This window comes from Ranitomeya variabilis, chromosome 3 (assembly GCF_051348905.1).
Source record: "Ranitomeya variabilis isolate aRanVar5 chromosome 3, aRanVar5.hap1, whole genome shotgun sequence".
Lineage (NCBI taxonomy): Eukaryota > Metazoa > Chordata > Amphibia > Anura > Dendrobatidae > Ranitomeya > Ranitomeya variabilis.
Genome location: NC_135234.1, coordinates 270,423,178 through 270,441,319, shown reverse-complemented (window position 1 = coordinate 270,441,319; position 18,142 = coordinate 270,423,178). Strand labels below are relative to the sequence as shown.

Here is an 18,142-nt window from a genome sequence, read left to right as displayed (position 1 = left end):
CTCCAGGGGCCAGCAGACTAGGAGTGTTAGGGGTGCACACATTAGAAGTGGCGTTGGACAGAGTGGTTTTCTGACCAGGTTGTGGACTGATTTTGCTGTGACCGCAGACAGGACAGGTACTGCTGCATCAATTGAAAGTGACAGGAGACAACATTTGTCCAGTATGGTTACTAACTATTTTTCATCCCTTATCGATGTTCTCCCTCAACCGTCATTCCCATTTGATTACTGGGCATCAAAATTAGACACCTGGCCAGAATTGGCAGAATATGCATTGCAGGAGCTTGCTTGCCCGGCAGCTAGTGTCCTATCAGAAAGAGTATTCAGTGCTGCAGGTTCAATATTAACCGAAAATAGGACTCGTCTGGCTACCCAAAATGTTGATGATCTAACATTCATTAAAATGAACCACAACTGGATTTCGAAATCTTTTGCCCCACCTTGCCCGGCCGACACCTAGCTTTCCTATGAAAAGCTCTTGCCTGTGGACTACTGTGAATTACTTTTCTAATGTCTAATTTGCTGCAGCTGATTGTCCAGCATACAACATGTTTACACCTCCCTAAATGGCCAAACTCCCCACACGGGGCCGTGGTATCGCGACTTGGCGCAAGCACCCGTGAGACTGCTGTTTTTCTGTAGAGGTGGGTGTGCTCGCTTTTGGTCGACGGCATTGCTACTGGGTCCCTCATAGTACAATAAAGTGTCTCTGGCGGTGGTGGTGCACACCCAATGTCAGACACACTGTTGTAACATGAGGGGCCCTGGGCCTGTACCGCCGGCCACAAGAGAGTTCACCCACCCCCAGGTCAAACATTGCTCTACCACTTCCACAGTTATCTCTCACACTTCCACCAATGTTTAGTCTATGCGCTGACATCCTTCTATACCTGCCACTGACAATACCATTGTGTTGACATGTATGATGGTACTTAACATAGTCAGGGGCAGTGTCCTCTATTTACCACAGTAAATACTTTGCGCTAAATTAGTAGGTCTGAAACAACGCAGAGGATCCCACCCCTGAACCTAATGATTGCACCCTTTAGTGTTTTTGTTTTGTTTTAATGCGAGACATTCACATTTATTTGTTGTTTTGGACTACTAACTGGCAGACACTCATTACAATCGGCCTCCGTTGACCAGACCACTGCTGCCCGTGTACCCCTGGAACCAATTATAAAGTGCCTACAGCCAGCCCATTTTATTATTTTAGGCCTTCTAAGCCTGTCTGCGGTCCCTCCTTCCACTAGGCCTCCAATGACCAGACCACTGCTGCCCGTGTCCCCCTGGAACCAATTATAAAGTGCCTACAGCCAGCCCATTTTATTATGTTAGGCCTTGGAAGCCTGTCTGCGGTCCCTCCTTCCACTAGGCCTCCACTGACCTGACCACTGCTGCCCGTGTACCCCTGGAACCAATTATAAAGTGCCTACAGCCAGCCCATTTTATTATGTTAGGCCTTGGAAGCCTGTCTGCGGTCCCTCCTTCCACTAGGCTTCCAATGACCAGACCACTGCTGCCCGTGTCCCCCTGGAACCAATTATAAAGTGCCTACAGCCAACCCATTTTATTATGTTAGGCCTTGGAAGCCTGTCTGCGGTCCCTCCTTCCACTAGGCCTCCACTGACCTGACCACTGCTACCCGTGTACCCCTGGAACCAATTATAAAGTGCCTACAGCCAGCCCATTTTATTATGTTAGGCCTTCGAAGCCTGTCTGCGGTCCCTCCTTCCACTAGGCCTCCAATGACCAGACCACTGCTGCCCGTGTACCCCTGGAACCTATTTTACAGTGCATAGAGCCTATTTTTTTATTTTATTTAATATTAATAAAGCCATGATGGACTACGCTGTACCACGCTATGAGCTTCCCAGTTGTCAATTCTTTTGCGAGAAAAGCCATCCCACCCCTCCACCAGCATGTTAAAGACCACATTGTCCTTTCATTCTGTCAATCTGTGAGTCCAAAGGTACACCTGACAACAGACACATGGAGGAGAAGGCATGGCCACGGAAGGTTACGTGTCCTTTGTGGCGCAATGGGTTAATGTATTGGATGCATTGTCCACACAGGGGACAGCCTGGTAAGTCTGTCTGCAGTCCCTAATTCAAGTTGTCCTCAAATGAATAAATCTGAGCTTCCACCTTCTGGCTCTCATTAAGTGCTGTTTTTTAAAAGATTGTTGGTTCCGGCCTACTAACGGTGTCTGCCCCTGCCTGGTGTTGTCCTCAACTGAATAAAGCTGAGCTTCTACCTTCTGGCTCTCATTAAGTGCTGTTTTTTAAAAGATTGGTGGTTCCGGCCTACTAACGGTGTCTGCCCCTGCCTGGTGTTGTCCTCAACTGAATAAAGCTGAGCTTCTACCTTCTGGCTCTCATTAAGTGCTGTTTTTTAAAAGATTGGTGGTTCCGGCCTACTAACGGTGTCTGCCCCTGCCTGGTGTTGTCCTCAACTGAATAAAGCTGAGCTTCTACCTTCTGGCTTTTGGCCTACAGTAGCAAATATTAAACTGCATTTGGCCTATTAGTGTGTTTGGGCCCTTAAAACAGTGTCTGCTGCTCCTGGGTTTGCTACTCCACTCAACAAAGCAATGCCGCCTGTTTAGTCCTGTTACCAATTTTGAACTGCATTTAGCCTACTTTATTCTTTGGCCCTATATCTGTTTCCTCCTCCTCATCCTGCCCATTCCCCAGCCACTGCTAGATGAGTCTGCTGGTACAATGACCTAGACCACTACATTCCCCTTGCACTCTACACATCCAGAATCTTACCCTGCTGAAAGTAAGGTTCCCCTTCCCGCATGTTATACCACCTTACACAGGGACAAAGAGGAAGGTGCAGATGAAAGTGCAGGTTCCTTCATCAGGTGGGGGGGGCATACTCGTTGGCGACGTCACTGGCACAGGGCCCCTCAGAGTACGCAAAAGTGTCGCTGCTGGTGGGAGGCGCCCCCGCCGTGCAAACACACCGCTGTACTTTGAGGGGCCCTGTGCCAGTGCCAATGCCAACGAGGGGGCCTCCCTGCTTGCTTAGGATCACAGCACTTGCAAACTTGACATACTTACCTCTCACTGCTCCACCGCCGTGACGTAGTCCACGTTTCCTGGGCCCACTAAAAGCTTGAACCAGCCCTACCCTCCACAACTTTTGCAAAATGACCCCCAAGTTCCAATGCCCAACTATTATTATAAAGTTAATTAAGATTGACAAGCTTCAGAAACAAGAGTGGATGTTTTTGGCATTAAAATGGGCACTGTAGGTGTTTTCCTGGCCTCCACTAACTGCCGACTATGCTTCCCCATTGACCTGCATTGGGTTTCGTGTTTCGGTCGATCCCCGACTTTTAGCGATAATCGGCCGACTGCACTCTACTCGACTCTGGACAAAGTCGGGTTTCACAAAACCCGACTCGACCTTAAAAAAATGAAAGTCGCTCAACCCTACTCACAACTAGGGTTGAGCGACTTTCATTTTTTTAAGGTCGAGTCGGGTTTTGTGAAACCCGACTTTGTCCAGAGTCGAGTCGTGTGCAGTCGGCCGATTATCGCGAAAAGTCGGGGATCGACCGAAACATGAAACCCAATGCAAGTCAATGGGGAAGCATAGTCGGCAGTGAGTGGAGGCCAGGAAAACACCTACAGTGCCCATTTTAATGCCAAAAACATCCATTCTTGTTTCTGAAGCTTGTCAATCTTAATAAACTTTCTAATAATAGTTGGGCATTGGAAATTGGGGGTCATTTGGCAAAAGTTGTGGGGGGTAGGGCTGGTTCAAGGTTTTAGTGGGCCCAGGAAACGTGGACTACGTCACGGCGGTGGAGCAGTGAGAGGTATGTATTTCAACTTTGCAAGTGCTGTGATCCTGAGCAAGCAGGGAGGCCCACTCGTTCGCATTGGCACTGGCACAGGGCCCCTCAAAGTACGGCGGTGTGTTTGCACGGCGGGGGCGCCTCCCACCGGCAGCAACACTTTTGCGTACTCTGAGGGGCCCTGTGCCTGTGACGTCGCCAATGAGTATGCCCCCCTACCTGTTGAAGAAACCTGCACTTTCATCTGCACCTTCCTCTTTGTCCCTGTGGAAGGTGGTATAACATGCGGGAAGGGGAACCTTACTTTCAGCAGGGTCAGATTCTGGCTGTGCAGAGTGCAAGGGGAATGTAGTGGTCTAGGTCAATGTACCAGCAGACTCATCTAGCAGTGGCTGGGGAATGGGCAGGATGAGGAGGAAACAGATATAGGGCCAAAGAATAAAGTAGGCTATATGCAGTTCAAAATTGGTAACAGGACTAAACAGGCGGCATTGCTTTGTTGAGTGGAGTAGCAAACCCAGGAGCAGCAGACACTGTTTTAAGGGCCCAAACACACTAATAGGCCAAATGCAGTTTAATATTTGCTACTGTAGGCCAAAAGCCAGAAGGTAGAAGCTCAGCTTTATTCAGTTGAGGACAACACCAGGCAGGGGCAGACACCGTTAGTAGGCCGGAACCACCAATCTTTTAAAAACAGCACTTAATGAGAGCCAGAAGGTAGAAGCTCAGCTTTATTCAGTTGAGGACAAACACCAGGGAGCAGCAAACAGAGGTATTAGGCCCCATCCAGCAATTAAAAAATAAAAAAAAAGCTTAATCAGAGCCAGAAGGTAGAAGCTCAGCTTTATTCAGTTGAGGACAACACCAGGCAGGGGCAGACACCGTTAGTAGGCCCATAACCACCTATTTTTAAAAACACAGCACTTAAAGAGAGCCAGAAGGTGGAAGCTCAGCTTTGTTCAGTTGAGGACAACACCAGGGAGGGGCAGACACCGTTAGTAGGCCGGAACCACCAATTTTTTAAAAAGCACCACTTAATGAGAGCCAGAAGGTAGAAGCTCAGCTTTATTCAGTTGAGGACAACACCAGGCAGGGGCAGACACCGTTAGTAGGCCGGAACCACCAATCTTTTAAAAAACAGCACTTAATGAGAGCCAAAAGGTAGAAGCTCAGCTTTATTCAGTTGAGGACAACACCAGGCAGGGGCAGACACCGTTAGTAGGCCGGAACCACCAATTTTTTAAAAAACAGCACTTAATGAGAGCCAGAAGGTAGAATCTCAGCTTTATTCAGTTGAGGACAACACCAGGCTGGGGCAGACACCGTTAGTAGGCCGGAACCACCAATCTTTTAAAAAACAGCACTTAATGAGAGCCAGAAGGTAGAAGCTCAGCTTTATTCAGTTGAGGACAACACCAGGCAGGGGCAGACACCGTTAGTAGGCCGGAACCACCAATCTTTTAAAAAACAGCACTTAATGGGAGCCAGAAGGTAGAAGCTCAGCTTTATTCAGTTGAGGACAACACCAGGCAGGGGCAGACACCGTTAGTAGGCCGGAACCAACAATCTTTTAAAAAACAGCACTTAATGAGAGCCACAAGTTGGAAGCTCAGATTTATTCATTTGAGGACAACTTGAATTAGGGACTGCAGACAGACTTACCAGGCTGTCCCCTGTGTGGACCATGCATCCAATACATTAACCCATTGCGCCAAAAAGGACATGTAACCTTCCGTGGCCATGCCTACCGCTCCATGTGTCTGTTGTCAGGTGTACCTTTGGACTCACAGATTGACAGAATGAAAGGACAATGTGGTCTTTAACATGCTGGTGGAGGGGTGGGATGGCTTTTCTCGCAAAAGAATTGTCAACTGGGTAGCTCATAGCGTGGTACAGCGTAGTCCATCATGGCTTTATTAATATTAAATAAAATAAAAAAATAGGCTCTATGCACTGTAAAATAGGTTCCAGGGGTACACGGGCAGCAGTGGTCTGGTCATTGGAGGCCTAGTGGAAGGAGGGACCGCAGACAGGCTTCGAAGGCCTAACATAATAAAATGGGCTGGCTGTAGGCACTTTATAATTGGTTCCAGGAGTACACGGGCAGCAGTGGTCAGGTCAGTGGAGGCCTAGTGGAAGTTGGGACCGCAGACAGGCTTCCAAGGCCTAACATAATAAAATGGGCTGGCTGTAGGCACTTTATAATTGGTTCCAGGGGGACACGGGCAGCAGTGGTCTGGTCATTGGAGGCCTAGTGGAAGGAGGGACCGCAGACAGGCTTCCAAGGCCTAACATAATAAAATGGGCTGGCTGTAGGCACTTTATAATTGGTTCCAGGGGTACACGGGCAGCAGTGGTCAGGTCAGTGGAGGCCTAGTGGAAGGAGGGACCGCAGACAGGCTTCCAAGGCCTAACATAATAAAATGAGCTGGCTGTAGGCACTTTATAATTGGTTCCAGGGGGACACGGGCAGCAGTGGTCTGGTCATTGGAGGCCTAGTGGAAGGAGGGACCGCAGACAGGCTTAGAAGGCCTAACATAATAAAATGGGCTGGCTGTAGGCACTTTATAATTGGTTCCAGGGGTACATGGGCAGCAGTGGTCAGGTCAGTGGAGGCCTAGTGGAAGGAGGGACCGCAGACAGGCTTCGAAGGCCTAACATAATAAAATGGGCTGGCTGTAGGCACTTTATAATTGGTTCCAGGGGTACACGGGCAGCAGTGGTCAGGTCAGTGGAGGCCTAGTGGAAGGAGGGACCGCAGACAGGCTTCCAAGGCCTAACATAATAAAATGGGCTGGCTGTAGGCACTTTATAATTGGTTCCAGTGGGACACGGGCAGCAGTGGTCTGGTCATTGGAGGCCTAGTGGAAGGAGGGACCGCAGACAGGCTTCCAAGGCCTAACATAATACAATGGGCTGGCTGTAGGCACTTTATAATTGGTTCCAGGGGTACACGGGCAGCAGTGGTCAGGTCAGTGGAGGCCTAGTGGAAGGAGGGACCGCAGACAGGCTTCCAAGGCCTAACATAATAAAATGGGCTGGCTGTAGGCACTTTATAATTGGTTCCAGGGGGACACGGGCAGCAGTGGTCTGGTCATTGGAGGCCTAGTGGAAGGAGGGACTGCAGACAGGCTTAGAAGGCCTAACATAATAAAATGGGCTGGCTGTAGGCACTTTATAATTGGTTCCAGGGGTACACGGGCAGCAGTGGTCTGGTCAACGGAGGCCGATTGTAATGAGTGTCTGCCAGTTAGTAGTCCAAAACAACAAATAAATGTGAATGTCTCGCATTAAAACAAAACAAAAACACTAAAGGGTGCAATCATTAGGTTCAGGGGTGGGATCCTCTGCGTTGTTTCAGACCTACTAATTTAGCGCAAAGTATTTACTGTGGTAAATAGAGGACACTGCCCCTGACTATGTTAAGTACCATCATACATGTCAACACAATGGTATTGTCAGTGGCAGGTATGGAAGGATGTCAGCGCATAGACTAAACATTGGTGGAAGTGTGAGAGATAACTGTGGAAGTGGTAGAGCAATGTTTGACCTGGGGGTGGGTGAACTCTCTTGTGGCCGGCGGTACAGGCCCAGGGCCCCTCATGTTACAACAGTGTGTCTGACGTTGGGTGCGCACCACCACCGCCAGAGACACTTTATTGTACTATGAGGGACCCAGTAGCAATGCCGTCGACCAAAAGCGAGCACACCCACCTCTTCAGACAAACAGCAGTCTCACGGGTGCTTGCGCCAAGTCGCGATACCACGGCCCCGTGTGGGGAGTTTGGCCATTTAGGGAGGTGTAAACATGTTGTATGCTGGACAATCAGCTGCAGTAAATTAGACATTAGAAAAGTAATTCACAGTAGTCCACAGGCAAGAGCTTTTCATAGGAAAGCTAGGTGTCGGCCGGGCAAGGTGGGGCAAAAGATTTCGAAATCCAGTTGTGGTTCATTTTAATGAATGTTAGATCATCAACATTTTGGGTAGCCAGACGAGTCCTTTTTTCGGGTAATTTTGAACCTGCAGCACTGAATACTCTTTCTGATAGGACACTAGCTGCCGGGCAAGCAAGCTCCTGCAATGCATATTCTGCCAATTCTGGCCAGGTGTCTAATTTTGATGCCCAGTAATCAAATGGGAATGACGGTTGAGGGAGAACATCGATAAGGGATGAAAAATAGTTAGTAACCATACTGGACAAATGTTGTCTCCTGTCACTTTCAATTGATGCAGCAGTACCTGTCCTGTCTGCGGTCATAGCAAAATCAGTCCACAACCTGGTCAGAAAACCCCTCTGTCCAACGCCACTTCTGATGTGTGCACCCCTAACACTCCTAGTCTGCTGGCCCCTGGAGCTCGTGTGAGAACGATCACATGCGCTGTGTGCTGGGAATGCCTGAAGCAAACGGTCAACAAGAGTTGATTGTTTGGTTGCTAATATTAGTTCCAAGTTCTCATGTGGCATAATATTTTGCAATTTGCCTTTATAGCGTGGATCAAGGAGGCAGGCCAACCAGTAATCGTCATCGTTCATCATTTTCGTAATGCGTGTGTCCCTTTTTAGGATACGTAAGGCATAATCCGCCATGTGGGCCGAAGTTCCAGTTGACAAATCTCCGGTTGTGATTGGTTGAGGTGCAGTTTCAGGCAAATCTACGTCCCTTGTGTCCCTCAAAAAAACAGAACCCGGCCTTGCCACGCAACCAATTTCCAGTGCCCCCGGGAAAGCTTCCTCATTAAAAATAAACTCATCCCCATCATCCTCCTCATCCTCCACCTCCTCTTCGCCCGCTACCTCGTCCTGTACACTGCCCTGACCAGACAATGGCTGACTGTCATCAAGGCTTTCCTCTTCCTCTGGTGCAGACGCCTGATCCTTTATGTGCGTCAAACTTTGCATCAGCAGACACATTAGGGGGATGCTCATACTTATTATGGCGTTGTCTGCACTAACCAGCCATGTGCATTCCTCAAAACACTGAAGGACTTGACACATGTCTTGTATCTTCGACCACTGCACACCAGACAACTCCATGTCTGCCATCCTACTGCCTGCCCGTGTATGTGTATCCTCCCACAAAAACATAACAGCCCGCCTCTGTTGGCACAGTCTCTGAAGCATGTGCAGTGTTGAGTTCCACCTTGTTGCAACGTCTATGATTAGGCGATGCTGGGGAAGGTTCAAAGACCGCTGATAGGTCTGCATACGGCTGGAGTGTACAGGTGAACGTCGGATATGTGAGCAAAGTCCACGCACTTTGAGGAGCAGGTCGGAGAACCCAGGATAAGTTTTCAATAAGCACTGCACCACCAGGTTTAAGGTGTGAGCCAGGCAAGGAATGTGTTTCAAATGGGAAAGGGAGATGGCAGCCATGAAATTCCTTCCGTTATCACTCACTACCTTGCCTGCCTCAAGATCTACTGTGCCCAGCCACGACTGCGTTTCTTGTTGCAAGAACTCGGACAGAACTTCCGCGGTGTGTCTGTTGTCGCCCAAACACTTCATAGCCAATACAGCCTGCTGACGCTTGCCAGTAGCTGGCCCATAATGGGACAACTGGTGTGCAACAGTGTCATCTGCCGATGGAGTGGTTGGCCGACTGCGGTCTGTGGAAGAGCTGTCGCTTCTGCAGGAGGACGAGGAGGAGGAGGAGGGGGTGCGAACGCCTACAGCCAACTGTTTCCTAGACCTTGGGCTAGGCACAACTGTCCCGAAATTGATGTCCCCTGTGGACCCTGCATCCACCACATTCACCCAGTGTGCCGTGATGGACACATAACGTCCCTGGCCATGCCTACTGGTCCATGCATCTGTAGTCAGGTGCACCTTTGTACTCACAGATTGCCTGAGTGCATGGACGATGCGCTGTTTAACATGCTGGTGCAGGGCTGGGATGGCTTTTCTGGAAAAAAAGTGTCGACTGGGTAGCTCGTATCGTGGTTCAGCGTACTCCATCAGGGCTTTGAAAGCTTCGCTTTCAACTAAACGGTAGGGCATCATCTCTAACGAGATTAGTCTAGCTATGTGGGCGTTAAAACCCTGTGTATGTGGATGCGAGGATAAGTACTTCCTTTTTCTAACCAGAGTCTCATGTAGGGTGAGCTGGACTGGAGATCTGGAGATCGTGGAACTTTCGGGTGTGACGGTGGACATGGCAGACTGAGAGACGGTTGGAGACGGTATTGTTTCCGCCGGTGCCCTAGATGCAATATTTCCTCCTACAAAACTGGTGATTCCCTGACCCTGACTGCTTTTGGCTGGCAAAGAAACCTGCACAGATACTGCCGGTGGTGCGGAAAATGGTGGCCTTACAGTGACGGAAGGGATGTTGCGTTGCTGACTAGCTTCATTGGCCGAGGGTGCTACAACCTTAAGGGACGTTTGGTAGTTAGTCCAGGCTTGAAAATGCATGGTGGTTAAGTGTCTATGCATGCAACTAGTATTGAGACTTTTCAGATTCTGACCTCTGCTTAAGCTAGTTGAACATTTTTGACAGATGACTTTGCGCTGATCAATTGGATGTTGTTTAAAAAAATGCCAGACTGCACTCTTCCTAGCATCGGATCCCTTTTCAGGGATTGCAGACTGAGCTTTAACCGGATGGCCACGCTGTCCTCCAACAGGTTTTGGCTTTGACACGCGTTTTGGCCCAGATATGGGACCGGCAGATGGAACCTGTTGCGATGTTGATGCCTGCTGCGGCCCCTCCTCCACCTCCGCTTCTGAACTACTGCCGCCTGCACCCTGTTCCCCCAATGGCTGCCAATCGGGGTCAACAACTGGGTCATCTATTACCTCCTCTTCGAGCTCGTGTGCAACTTCGTCTGTGTCACCGTGTCGGTCGGTGGTATAGCGTTCGTGGCGGGGCAACATAGTCTCATCAGGGTCTGATTGTGGATCAGTACCCTGAGAGGGCAATGTTGTGGTCTGAGTCAAAGGAGCAGCATAGTACTCTGGCTGTGGCTGTGCATCAGTGCACTCCATGTCAGAATCTACTTGTAATGGGCATGGCCTGTTAAGTGTTTCACTTTCTAAGCCAGGGACGGTATGTGTAAAGAGCTCCATGGAGTAACCCGTTGTGTCGCCTGCTGCATCCTTCTCTCTTGTTGTTGTTTTTGCTGAAGAGGACAAGGAAGCGACTTGTCCCTGACCGTGAACATCCACAAGCGACGCGCTGTTTTTACATTTACCAGTTTCAGAAGAGGAGGCAAAAGAGCTAGAGGCTGAGTCTGCAAGGTAAGCCAAAACTTGCTGTTGCTGCTCCGGCTTTAAAAGCGGTTTTCCTACTCCCAGAAAAGAGAGCGTTCGAGGCCTTGTGTAGCCAGACAACGTACCTGGCTCCTCAGCTCCAGACTTAGGTGGAATATTTTTATCCCCACGACCACCTGATGCTCCACTACCACTACCCATCATTACCAGCTGACAATGAACGCCCACGGCCACGACCTCTTGCACAAGACTTCCTCATTGTTTTAAAAACTTAACCAAAGTAACTTTATTTGTTGCTGTCAAACAACTTACACGGTGAGCTATAACTTCAGTATGATTTCAATATCCCTTTACAGGTTGGTGAGACCACAAGGAAAATCAGGCCCAATGTTACACACTCTGTTTTCTGTGGCACCAAATCACAGAGATGCCACACACGCAGGACTGTCACTCAAGCACAAATGTCAATATTAATCTCCCACCTATTTTTTTTTTTTTTTTTTCAGGGAGACTTTAGAAACCAAATAAGATAAAATGATTTTTTCAGGGACAATTTAGAAACCAAATAATAAAAAAAAAGGCTTTCTATGGCCCACTGAGTGAGAGATGGCACACACAGGAGTCAGGAGTGGCACACAAGCCCTGAGGCCAATATTTTTCTCCCACTGATTGATGTAGTGATTTTTTTTCAGGTAGATTTTAGAACCCAAATCAAGCAAAAAAATTAATAGGCTTTCTATGGCCCACTGAGTGAGAGATGGCACACACAGGAGTCAGGAGTGGCACACAAGCCCTGAGGCCAATATTTTTCTCCCACTGATTGATGTTGTGATTTTTTTTCAGGTAGATTTTAGAATCCAAATCAAGCAAAAAAATTAATATGCTTTCTATGGCCCACTGAGTGAGAGATGGCACACACAGGAGTCAGGAGTGGCACACATGCCCTGAGGCCAATATTTTTCTCCCAATGATTGATGTAGTGATTTTTTTTCAGGTAGATTTTAGAACCCAAATCAAGCAAAAAAATTAATAGGCTTTCTATGGCCCACTGAGTGAGAGATGGCACACACAGGGATGGCACTCTAGCAGAAATGCCAATCTTAATCTCCCACAAAAAAAAAAAAAAACAGGGACTGTCCTACAATTACTATCTCCCTGCAGTAATCTCAGCCAGGTATGGCAGGCAGCAATAAGGAGTGGACTGATGCACAAATTAAATAAAAAGTGTGGACAAACAAAAAAGATAGCTGTGCAGAAAGGAAGGAACAAGAGGATTTGTGCTTTGAAAAAAGCAGTTGGTTTGCACAATGGCGTACACACAGCAATGCAGCTATCAGGGAGCCTTCTAGGGCAGCCCAATGAGCTACAGCGCTGAGGAAAAAAAAAAAAATGTAGCTTCCACTGTCCCTGCACACCGAAGGTGGTGTTGGACAGTGGAAATCGCTACAGCACAAGCGGTTTGGTGGTTAATGGACCCTGCCTAACACTATCCCTGCTTCTGACGAAGCGGCAGCAACCTCTCCCTAAGCTCAGATCAGCAGCAGTGAGATGGCGGTCGGCGGGAACGCCCCTTTATAGCCCCTGTGACGCCGCAGACAGCAAGCCAATCACTGCAATGCCCTTCTCTAAGATGGTGGGGACCAGGACCTATGTCATCACGCTGCCCACACTCTGCGTTCACCTTCATTGGCTGAGAAATGGCGCTTTTCACGTCATTGAAACGCGACTTTGGCGCGAAAGTCGCGTACCGCATGGCCGACCCCGCACAGGGGTCGGATCGGGTTTCATGAAACCCGACTTTGCCAAAAGTCGGCGACTTTTGAAAATGAACGACCCGTTTCGCTCAACCCTACTCACAACTGTTGTGTCTGTTTCTCGTGTTCCCTCACAACTCGATTCTGATGTTCTTCCATGTCCCCCAGGTCTTATGGTTAGGACGCACCCGTATGACGGGGAGGCTCGGAGCTCTTCCGGGACTCTAGCGTCGCCCCACTCCTGTTGTTACCCCCCTGTGTCTTCCTAGGTCAATTGGGTGAGACAGCCCGCCTATAACTGACTGTCCTGCCGTAGGTTTGAAGTTTGGCTTGGAGCTCTATACTTCCTCGGCGTTCCGGCCACCGGTTATGCGCCTCAATAGGATGTTGCCTCGTCTTACAGCACGACTCCTACTGGTATTCTCCTTGTTGCGTTGATCTCGTTTCTCACTCAGCACAATATACCTCGCTTCTTATCCTTTCTTGGGGTACCGCCGCTATATCGTGCAGGCGCGGTCCCGTAACGTTCTCTCTGTTTGCTAGGCCTCTGTTAGGATCCCACCCCTGACAGGGACCTCTCTACGAATCTTCCCCTACAACACCCTCTGCCACAAGGTGTTGCCTGGTTCCAACCCAGTCAGCTTTCTCTCTAACTTCCTGCCTAACCCCCAGTTTTACCAGATTGTGAGGAGTGGCCTAATAAATAGAACCCTTAGCTCCCCCTGGAGGCCAGACTGTGAAATGTATTGGTGTCTGTGATACCTGGTCAGAAGAACTCCTTCAGTGCCATCAGACGTACCATAGCCCCCCTTAGCGGCGGAGCAACAGTACTGCAACGACCAGGACTCTGGGGCGCTGCATAACGTTTTTTGGTGCGTCGTCTGCAGCATTTCCGACCGCGCATGCGCGGCCGGAACTCCGCCCCCGCCTCCCCGCACCTCACAATGGGGCAGCGGATGCATTGAAAAACAGCATCCGCTGCCCCCGTTGTGCGGCGCTTCCACATTATGCGTCGGTGCGCCGCAACGTCGCATTGCGTCGTGCAGTGCACAACGCTAATGTGAAAGTAGCCTTAGCAGTCACCTTGACAGCGCTCACTGTGCACACTATCAAGGTGACTGATAGTCATAGAATGAGTGTAAACTTGAACACCAAGCCAGGACAAGCCCTTTAAGATTTTATGGTTGGACATACAAACAATTTAACTGTCTACCACATGGAAATATAGGAATTGGTATAATAACAGCCATAATTCAAGAACTTTTTTTTCTATTGACAAATGCCATTTGGGGACGTTGTTAAGTGAAATTACACATAAGATTGTAATCCAATCCTGCCAAATAGTCACCTTTACTTTCTTCACATTTCAAAACTGCATTTTTTTTTATAATGACATGAACAGAAGGTAAAAAACTAAAAGTACTCTTGTTGCCTACCATTGTGGGACATTCCCAGGTTCAGGCACTTATTGAAGCGACAATACTGACATTTATTTCGATTTTTCTTTTGTATTTTGCAGTTGCGATCACAATGTTCATACTGGAGCCTCATCCGCAGAGTCCGTCGAAAAAAGCCCTGTACAAATGAGAAGTATATTCATCAAATTCATATAATTATTACAGATGAATTGACTGAATTAAAAACTAAACTCTTCACAAAAGAGAATCAGTGATAAAATGCCCAAGTGTAAAAATAATTATTAGTTGTCCAAAATAAAAGACCTAAAAAAAATCATGCAATGTACAAAAGTTAGCTAACTTATCATATCATAATAGTGACATGATATCACAGTGTATATAGGCTAGGATTAGAAGTATGAAGTGCAGGTGCATTAAAGGGAACCTGTCACCCCCCCCCCCCCCCACAGGCATTTGTAACTAAAAGAGCAACCTTGTGCAGCACTAATGCTGCATTCTGACAAGGTGGCTCTTTTAGTTCTTGGTACTGTAACTGCAGAAATAATCGATTTTACAATTTGTCCAAAATACCTTGAAATAGTCCTGGGGCAGGTCTTCCCCCCCTAATGCAGACACAGCACCGCCATCACTCATGCCCTCTTGGCACCTGGCGCCACCTCCTCAGCGTTGTTTTCAACTGTACCGGCGCCTGCGCTGTTATCTTATGCCTTGGGCATGCGCAGTTAGCGCTGCCCATCTTCTGACATCATTTGATGTCTTGCTGACTGTGCCTGTGTGGCCGTGCTGCCTGAGATCCCGCCCCGCAGTGTCTTCTGATTTATTCACACTGCGGGGTGGGATCCAGGGCAGCCGATACAGCTGATCGCATTGATGGGAGAAGGAGCGCTGCGCTCCTTCCCCCATCATCCCCCTGTCAGTGTCGGCGTCTGCCTTATTACAGGGTCTGACTATGGGGGTGCTGCCTTATTACAGGGTTTGACTATGGGGCTGCCTTATTACAGGGTCTGACTATGGGGGAGGTGCCTTATTACAGGGTCTGCTGCCTTATTACAGGGTCTGCCTATAGGGGTGCTGCCTTATTACAGGGTCTGACTATGGGGGCTGCCTTATTACAGAGTCTGACTATGGGGGTGCTGCCTTATGACAGGGTCTGCCGCCTTATTACAGGGTCTGCCTATATGGCGGTGCTGCCTTATTACAGTGTCTGCCTATGGGGGCTGCTGTATGCTATAGAGTCTGCCTATGGGGAGTGCATTATACTATATTGTGTACTATTTGGTGCATTATACTACTGTATATGGAGGCTATCTAGGGGTCATCATACAGTATGGAGATTACAGTGTGGGGGTCATTATACATTGTTGGAGCCATCAAACAGTTTGGGGGCTACTAAGGAGTCAGTATACAGTGTGGGTGTTTTATACTGTGTATAAGAGAGCATCATGCTGTGTAAAGGGGAGCTGTACAGGGGGAGACTCGGGACTTTATTAAATGTAAAGTGGGCACTTATTTTTATAGGGGAACACATGTTACTGTGGCTATCAAAGGGGCAATATTACTTTTTAGGGGCAAAATATGGGTACTATTTTCTAGGGCACTTGCACCCGGCATTACTATATTATAGAGGGGTGCTTTAGAATTTAGAGGGCACAGAGAACTATACAGCAGGTGCAGTAATAGGGACACATACGGCAGCAGCGGCTCAGTATTGGGGTATCAGGAGCAGTAATAGGGGCACATACGGCAGCAGCGGCTCAGTATTGGGGTAGCAGGTTCAGTAATAGGGACACATATGGCAGCAGCGGCTCAGTATTGGGGTATCAGGTGCAGTAATAGGGACACATATGGCAGCAGCAGCTCAGTATTGGGGTATCAGGTGCAGTAATAGGGACACATACGGCAGCAGCAGCAGCTCAGTATTGGGGTATCAGGGGCAGTAATAGGGACACATACGGCAGCAGCAGCTCAGCATTGGGGTATCAGGTGGAGTAATAGGGACACATACGGCAGTAGCGGCTCAGTATTGGGGTATCAGGTGCAGTAATGGGGACACATATGGCAGCAGCGGCTCAGTGTTGGGATATCAGGTGCAGTAATAGGGACACATACGGCAGAAATGGCTCAGTATTGGGGTATCAGGTGCAGTAAGAGAAACACATACGGCAGCAGCGGCTCAGTATTGGGGTATCAGGTGCAGTAATAGGGACACATACGGCAGCAATGGCTCAGTATTGGGGTATCAGGTGCAGTAAGAGAAACACATACAGCAGCAGCGGCTCAGTATTGGGGTATCACGAGCAGTAGAAAGTATAGGGCGCATCACCGAGTTGTAATCAAGGTTGCCTGGTTAGGGGCCCACTCAGAAGCTTCGCCCCCCTGGACCAAAACCCTAGCTACGCCTCTGGCGCCAGCATATGGTCTCACAAATGGTCTGAGGATCTCATCTCAGTACCTAATGGCAGTCGGTCTATCTCTAGCGAGCACATGGAGAGCTGTGCGGCCCTCCAAAGAAATGCCACCCTACACCATTACTGACCCACTGCCAAAATGGTCATGCTGAAGGATGTTGCAGGCAGCAGATCGCTCTCCACAGCGTCTCCACCCTCTGTCACGTCTGTCACATGTGCTCAGTGTAAACCTGCTTTCATCTGTGAAGAGCACAGGGCGCCAGTGGAGAATTTGCCAATCCTGGTGTTCTGTGGCAAATGCCAAGCATCCTGCATGGTGTTGGGCTGTGAGCACAAGCCCAATCTGTGGACGTCAGGCACTCAAACCATCCTCATGGAGTCAGTTTCTAAACATTTGTGCAGACACATGCACATTTGTGGCTTGCTGGAGGTCATTTTGCAGGGCTCTGGCAGTTCTCCTCCTGTACCTCCTTGCACAAACGCTGAGATAGCGGTCTTGCTGTTGGGTTGTTGCCCTCCTACGGCCCCCTCCACATCTCCTGGTGTACTGGCCTATCTCCTGGTAGCACCTCCAGCCTCTGGACGCTACACTGACAGACACAGCAAACCTTCTTGCCACAGCTCGCAATGATGTGCCATCCTGGATGAGCTGCACTACCTGAGCCACTTGTGTGGGTTGTAGAGTCTCATGCTACCTCAAGTGTAAAAGCACAACCAACATTCAAAAGTGACCAAAACATCATCCAGAAAGCATTGGTATTGAGATGTGGTCTGTGGTCCCCACCTGCAGAACCACTCCTTTACTGAGTGTGTCTTGATAATTGCCAATAATTTACATCTGTTGTCTATTCCATTTGCACAACAGCATGTGAAATTGATTGTCAAACAGTGTTGCTTCCTAAGCGGACAGTTTGATTTCACAGAAGTTTGAATTACTTGAAGTTATATTCTGTTGTTTAAGTGTTCCTTCTATTTTTTCGAGCAGTGCATAAATATATATATATATATATATATATATATATATATATATATATATATATATAAATTAAGAGACCACTGCAAAATGTTCAGTTTGTCTGATTTTTCTCTTTATAAGTATATTTTTGAGTAAAATGTAAATGGTTAGTTTATTCAATAAACTTCTGCCAATATGTCTCCGAATTTCCAAGCAATTAATTTTGTATGTTTTTTTCTGAAAAGGAGAAATGGTCAAAGTAAAAAAAAAACAGTGCTTTCAGACCTCAAATAATGCATAGAAAACAAGTTCATAATCATTTAGCACCAACAATGTTTGAACTCAGGAACAGATCAGAAAAAAATATTTTGTGGAATAACCATGATTTCTAATCACAGCTTTCATGCGTCTTCGCATGCTGTTCACCAGTCTTCTGGTGCAAAAATTTAAGCAGTTCTTCTTTGTTTGATGGATTGTGACTTTCCATCATCCTCTTGATTACATTCCAGAGGTTTTCAATGGGGCTCAGGTCTGGAAATTAGGCTGCCCATGACAGGCTTTTGATGCGGTGGTCTCTTTTATA

At 48.2% G+C, this 18,142-nt stretch overlaps 1 protein-coding gene across 2 annotated transcripts in view; it reads right to left on the bottom strand.

Moving 5' to 3' along the window:
• PPARD (peroxisome proliferator activated receptor delta) overlaps positions 1-18,142 on the bottom strand; it is a 283,091-nt gene that overhangs the window by 31,512 nt on the left and 233,437 nt on the right. For both annotated transcript variants that reach the window (XM_077295485.1, XM_077295486.1), the window contains one exon: positions 14,215-14,353. In XM_077295485.1, coding sequence (XP_077151600.1) covers positions 14,215-14,353 — 139 coding nt within the window. The remainder of the gene's footprint in view (positions 1-14,214; positions 14,354-18,142) is intronic.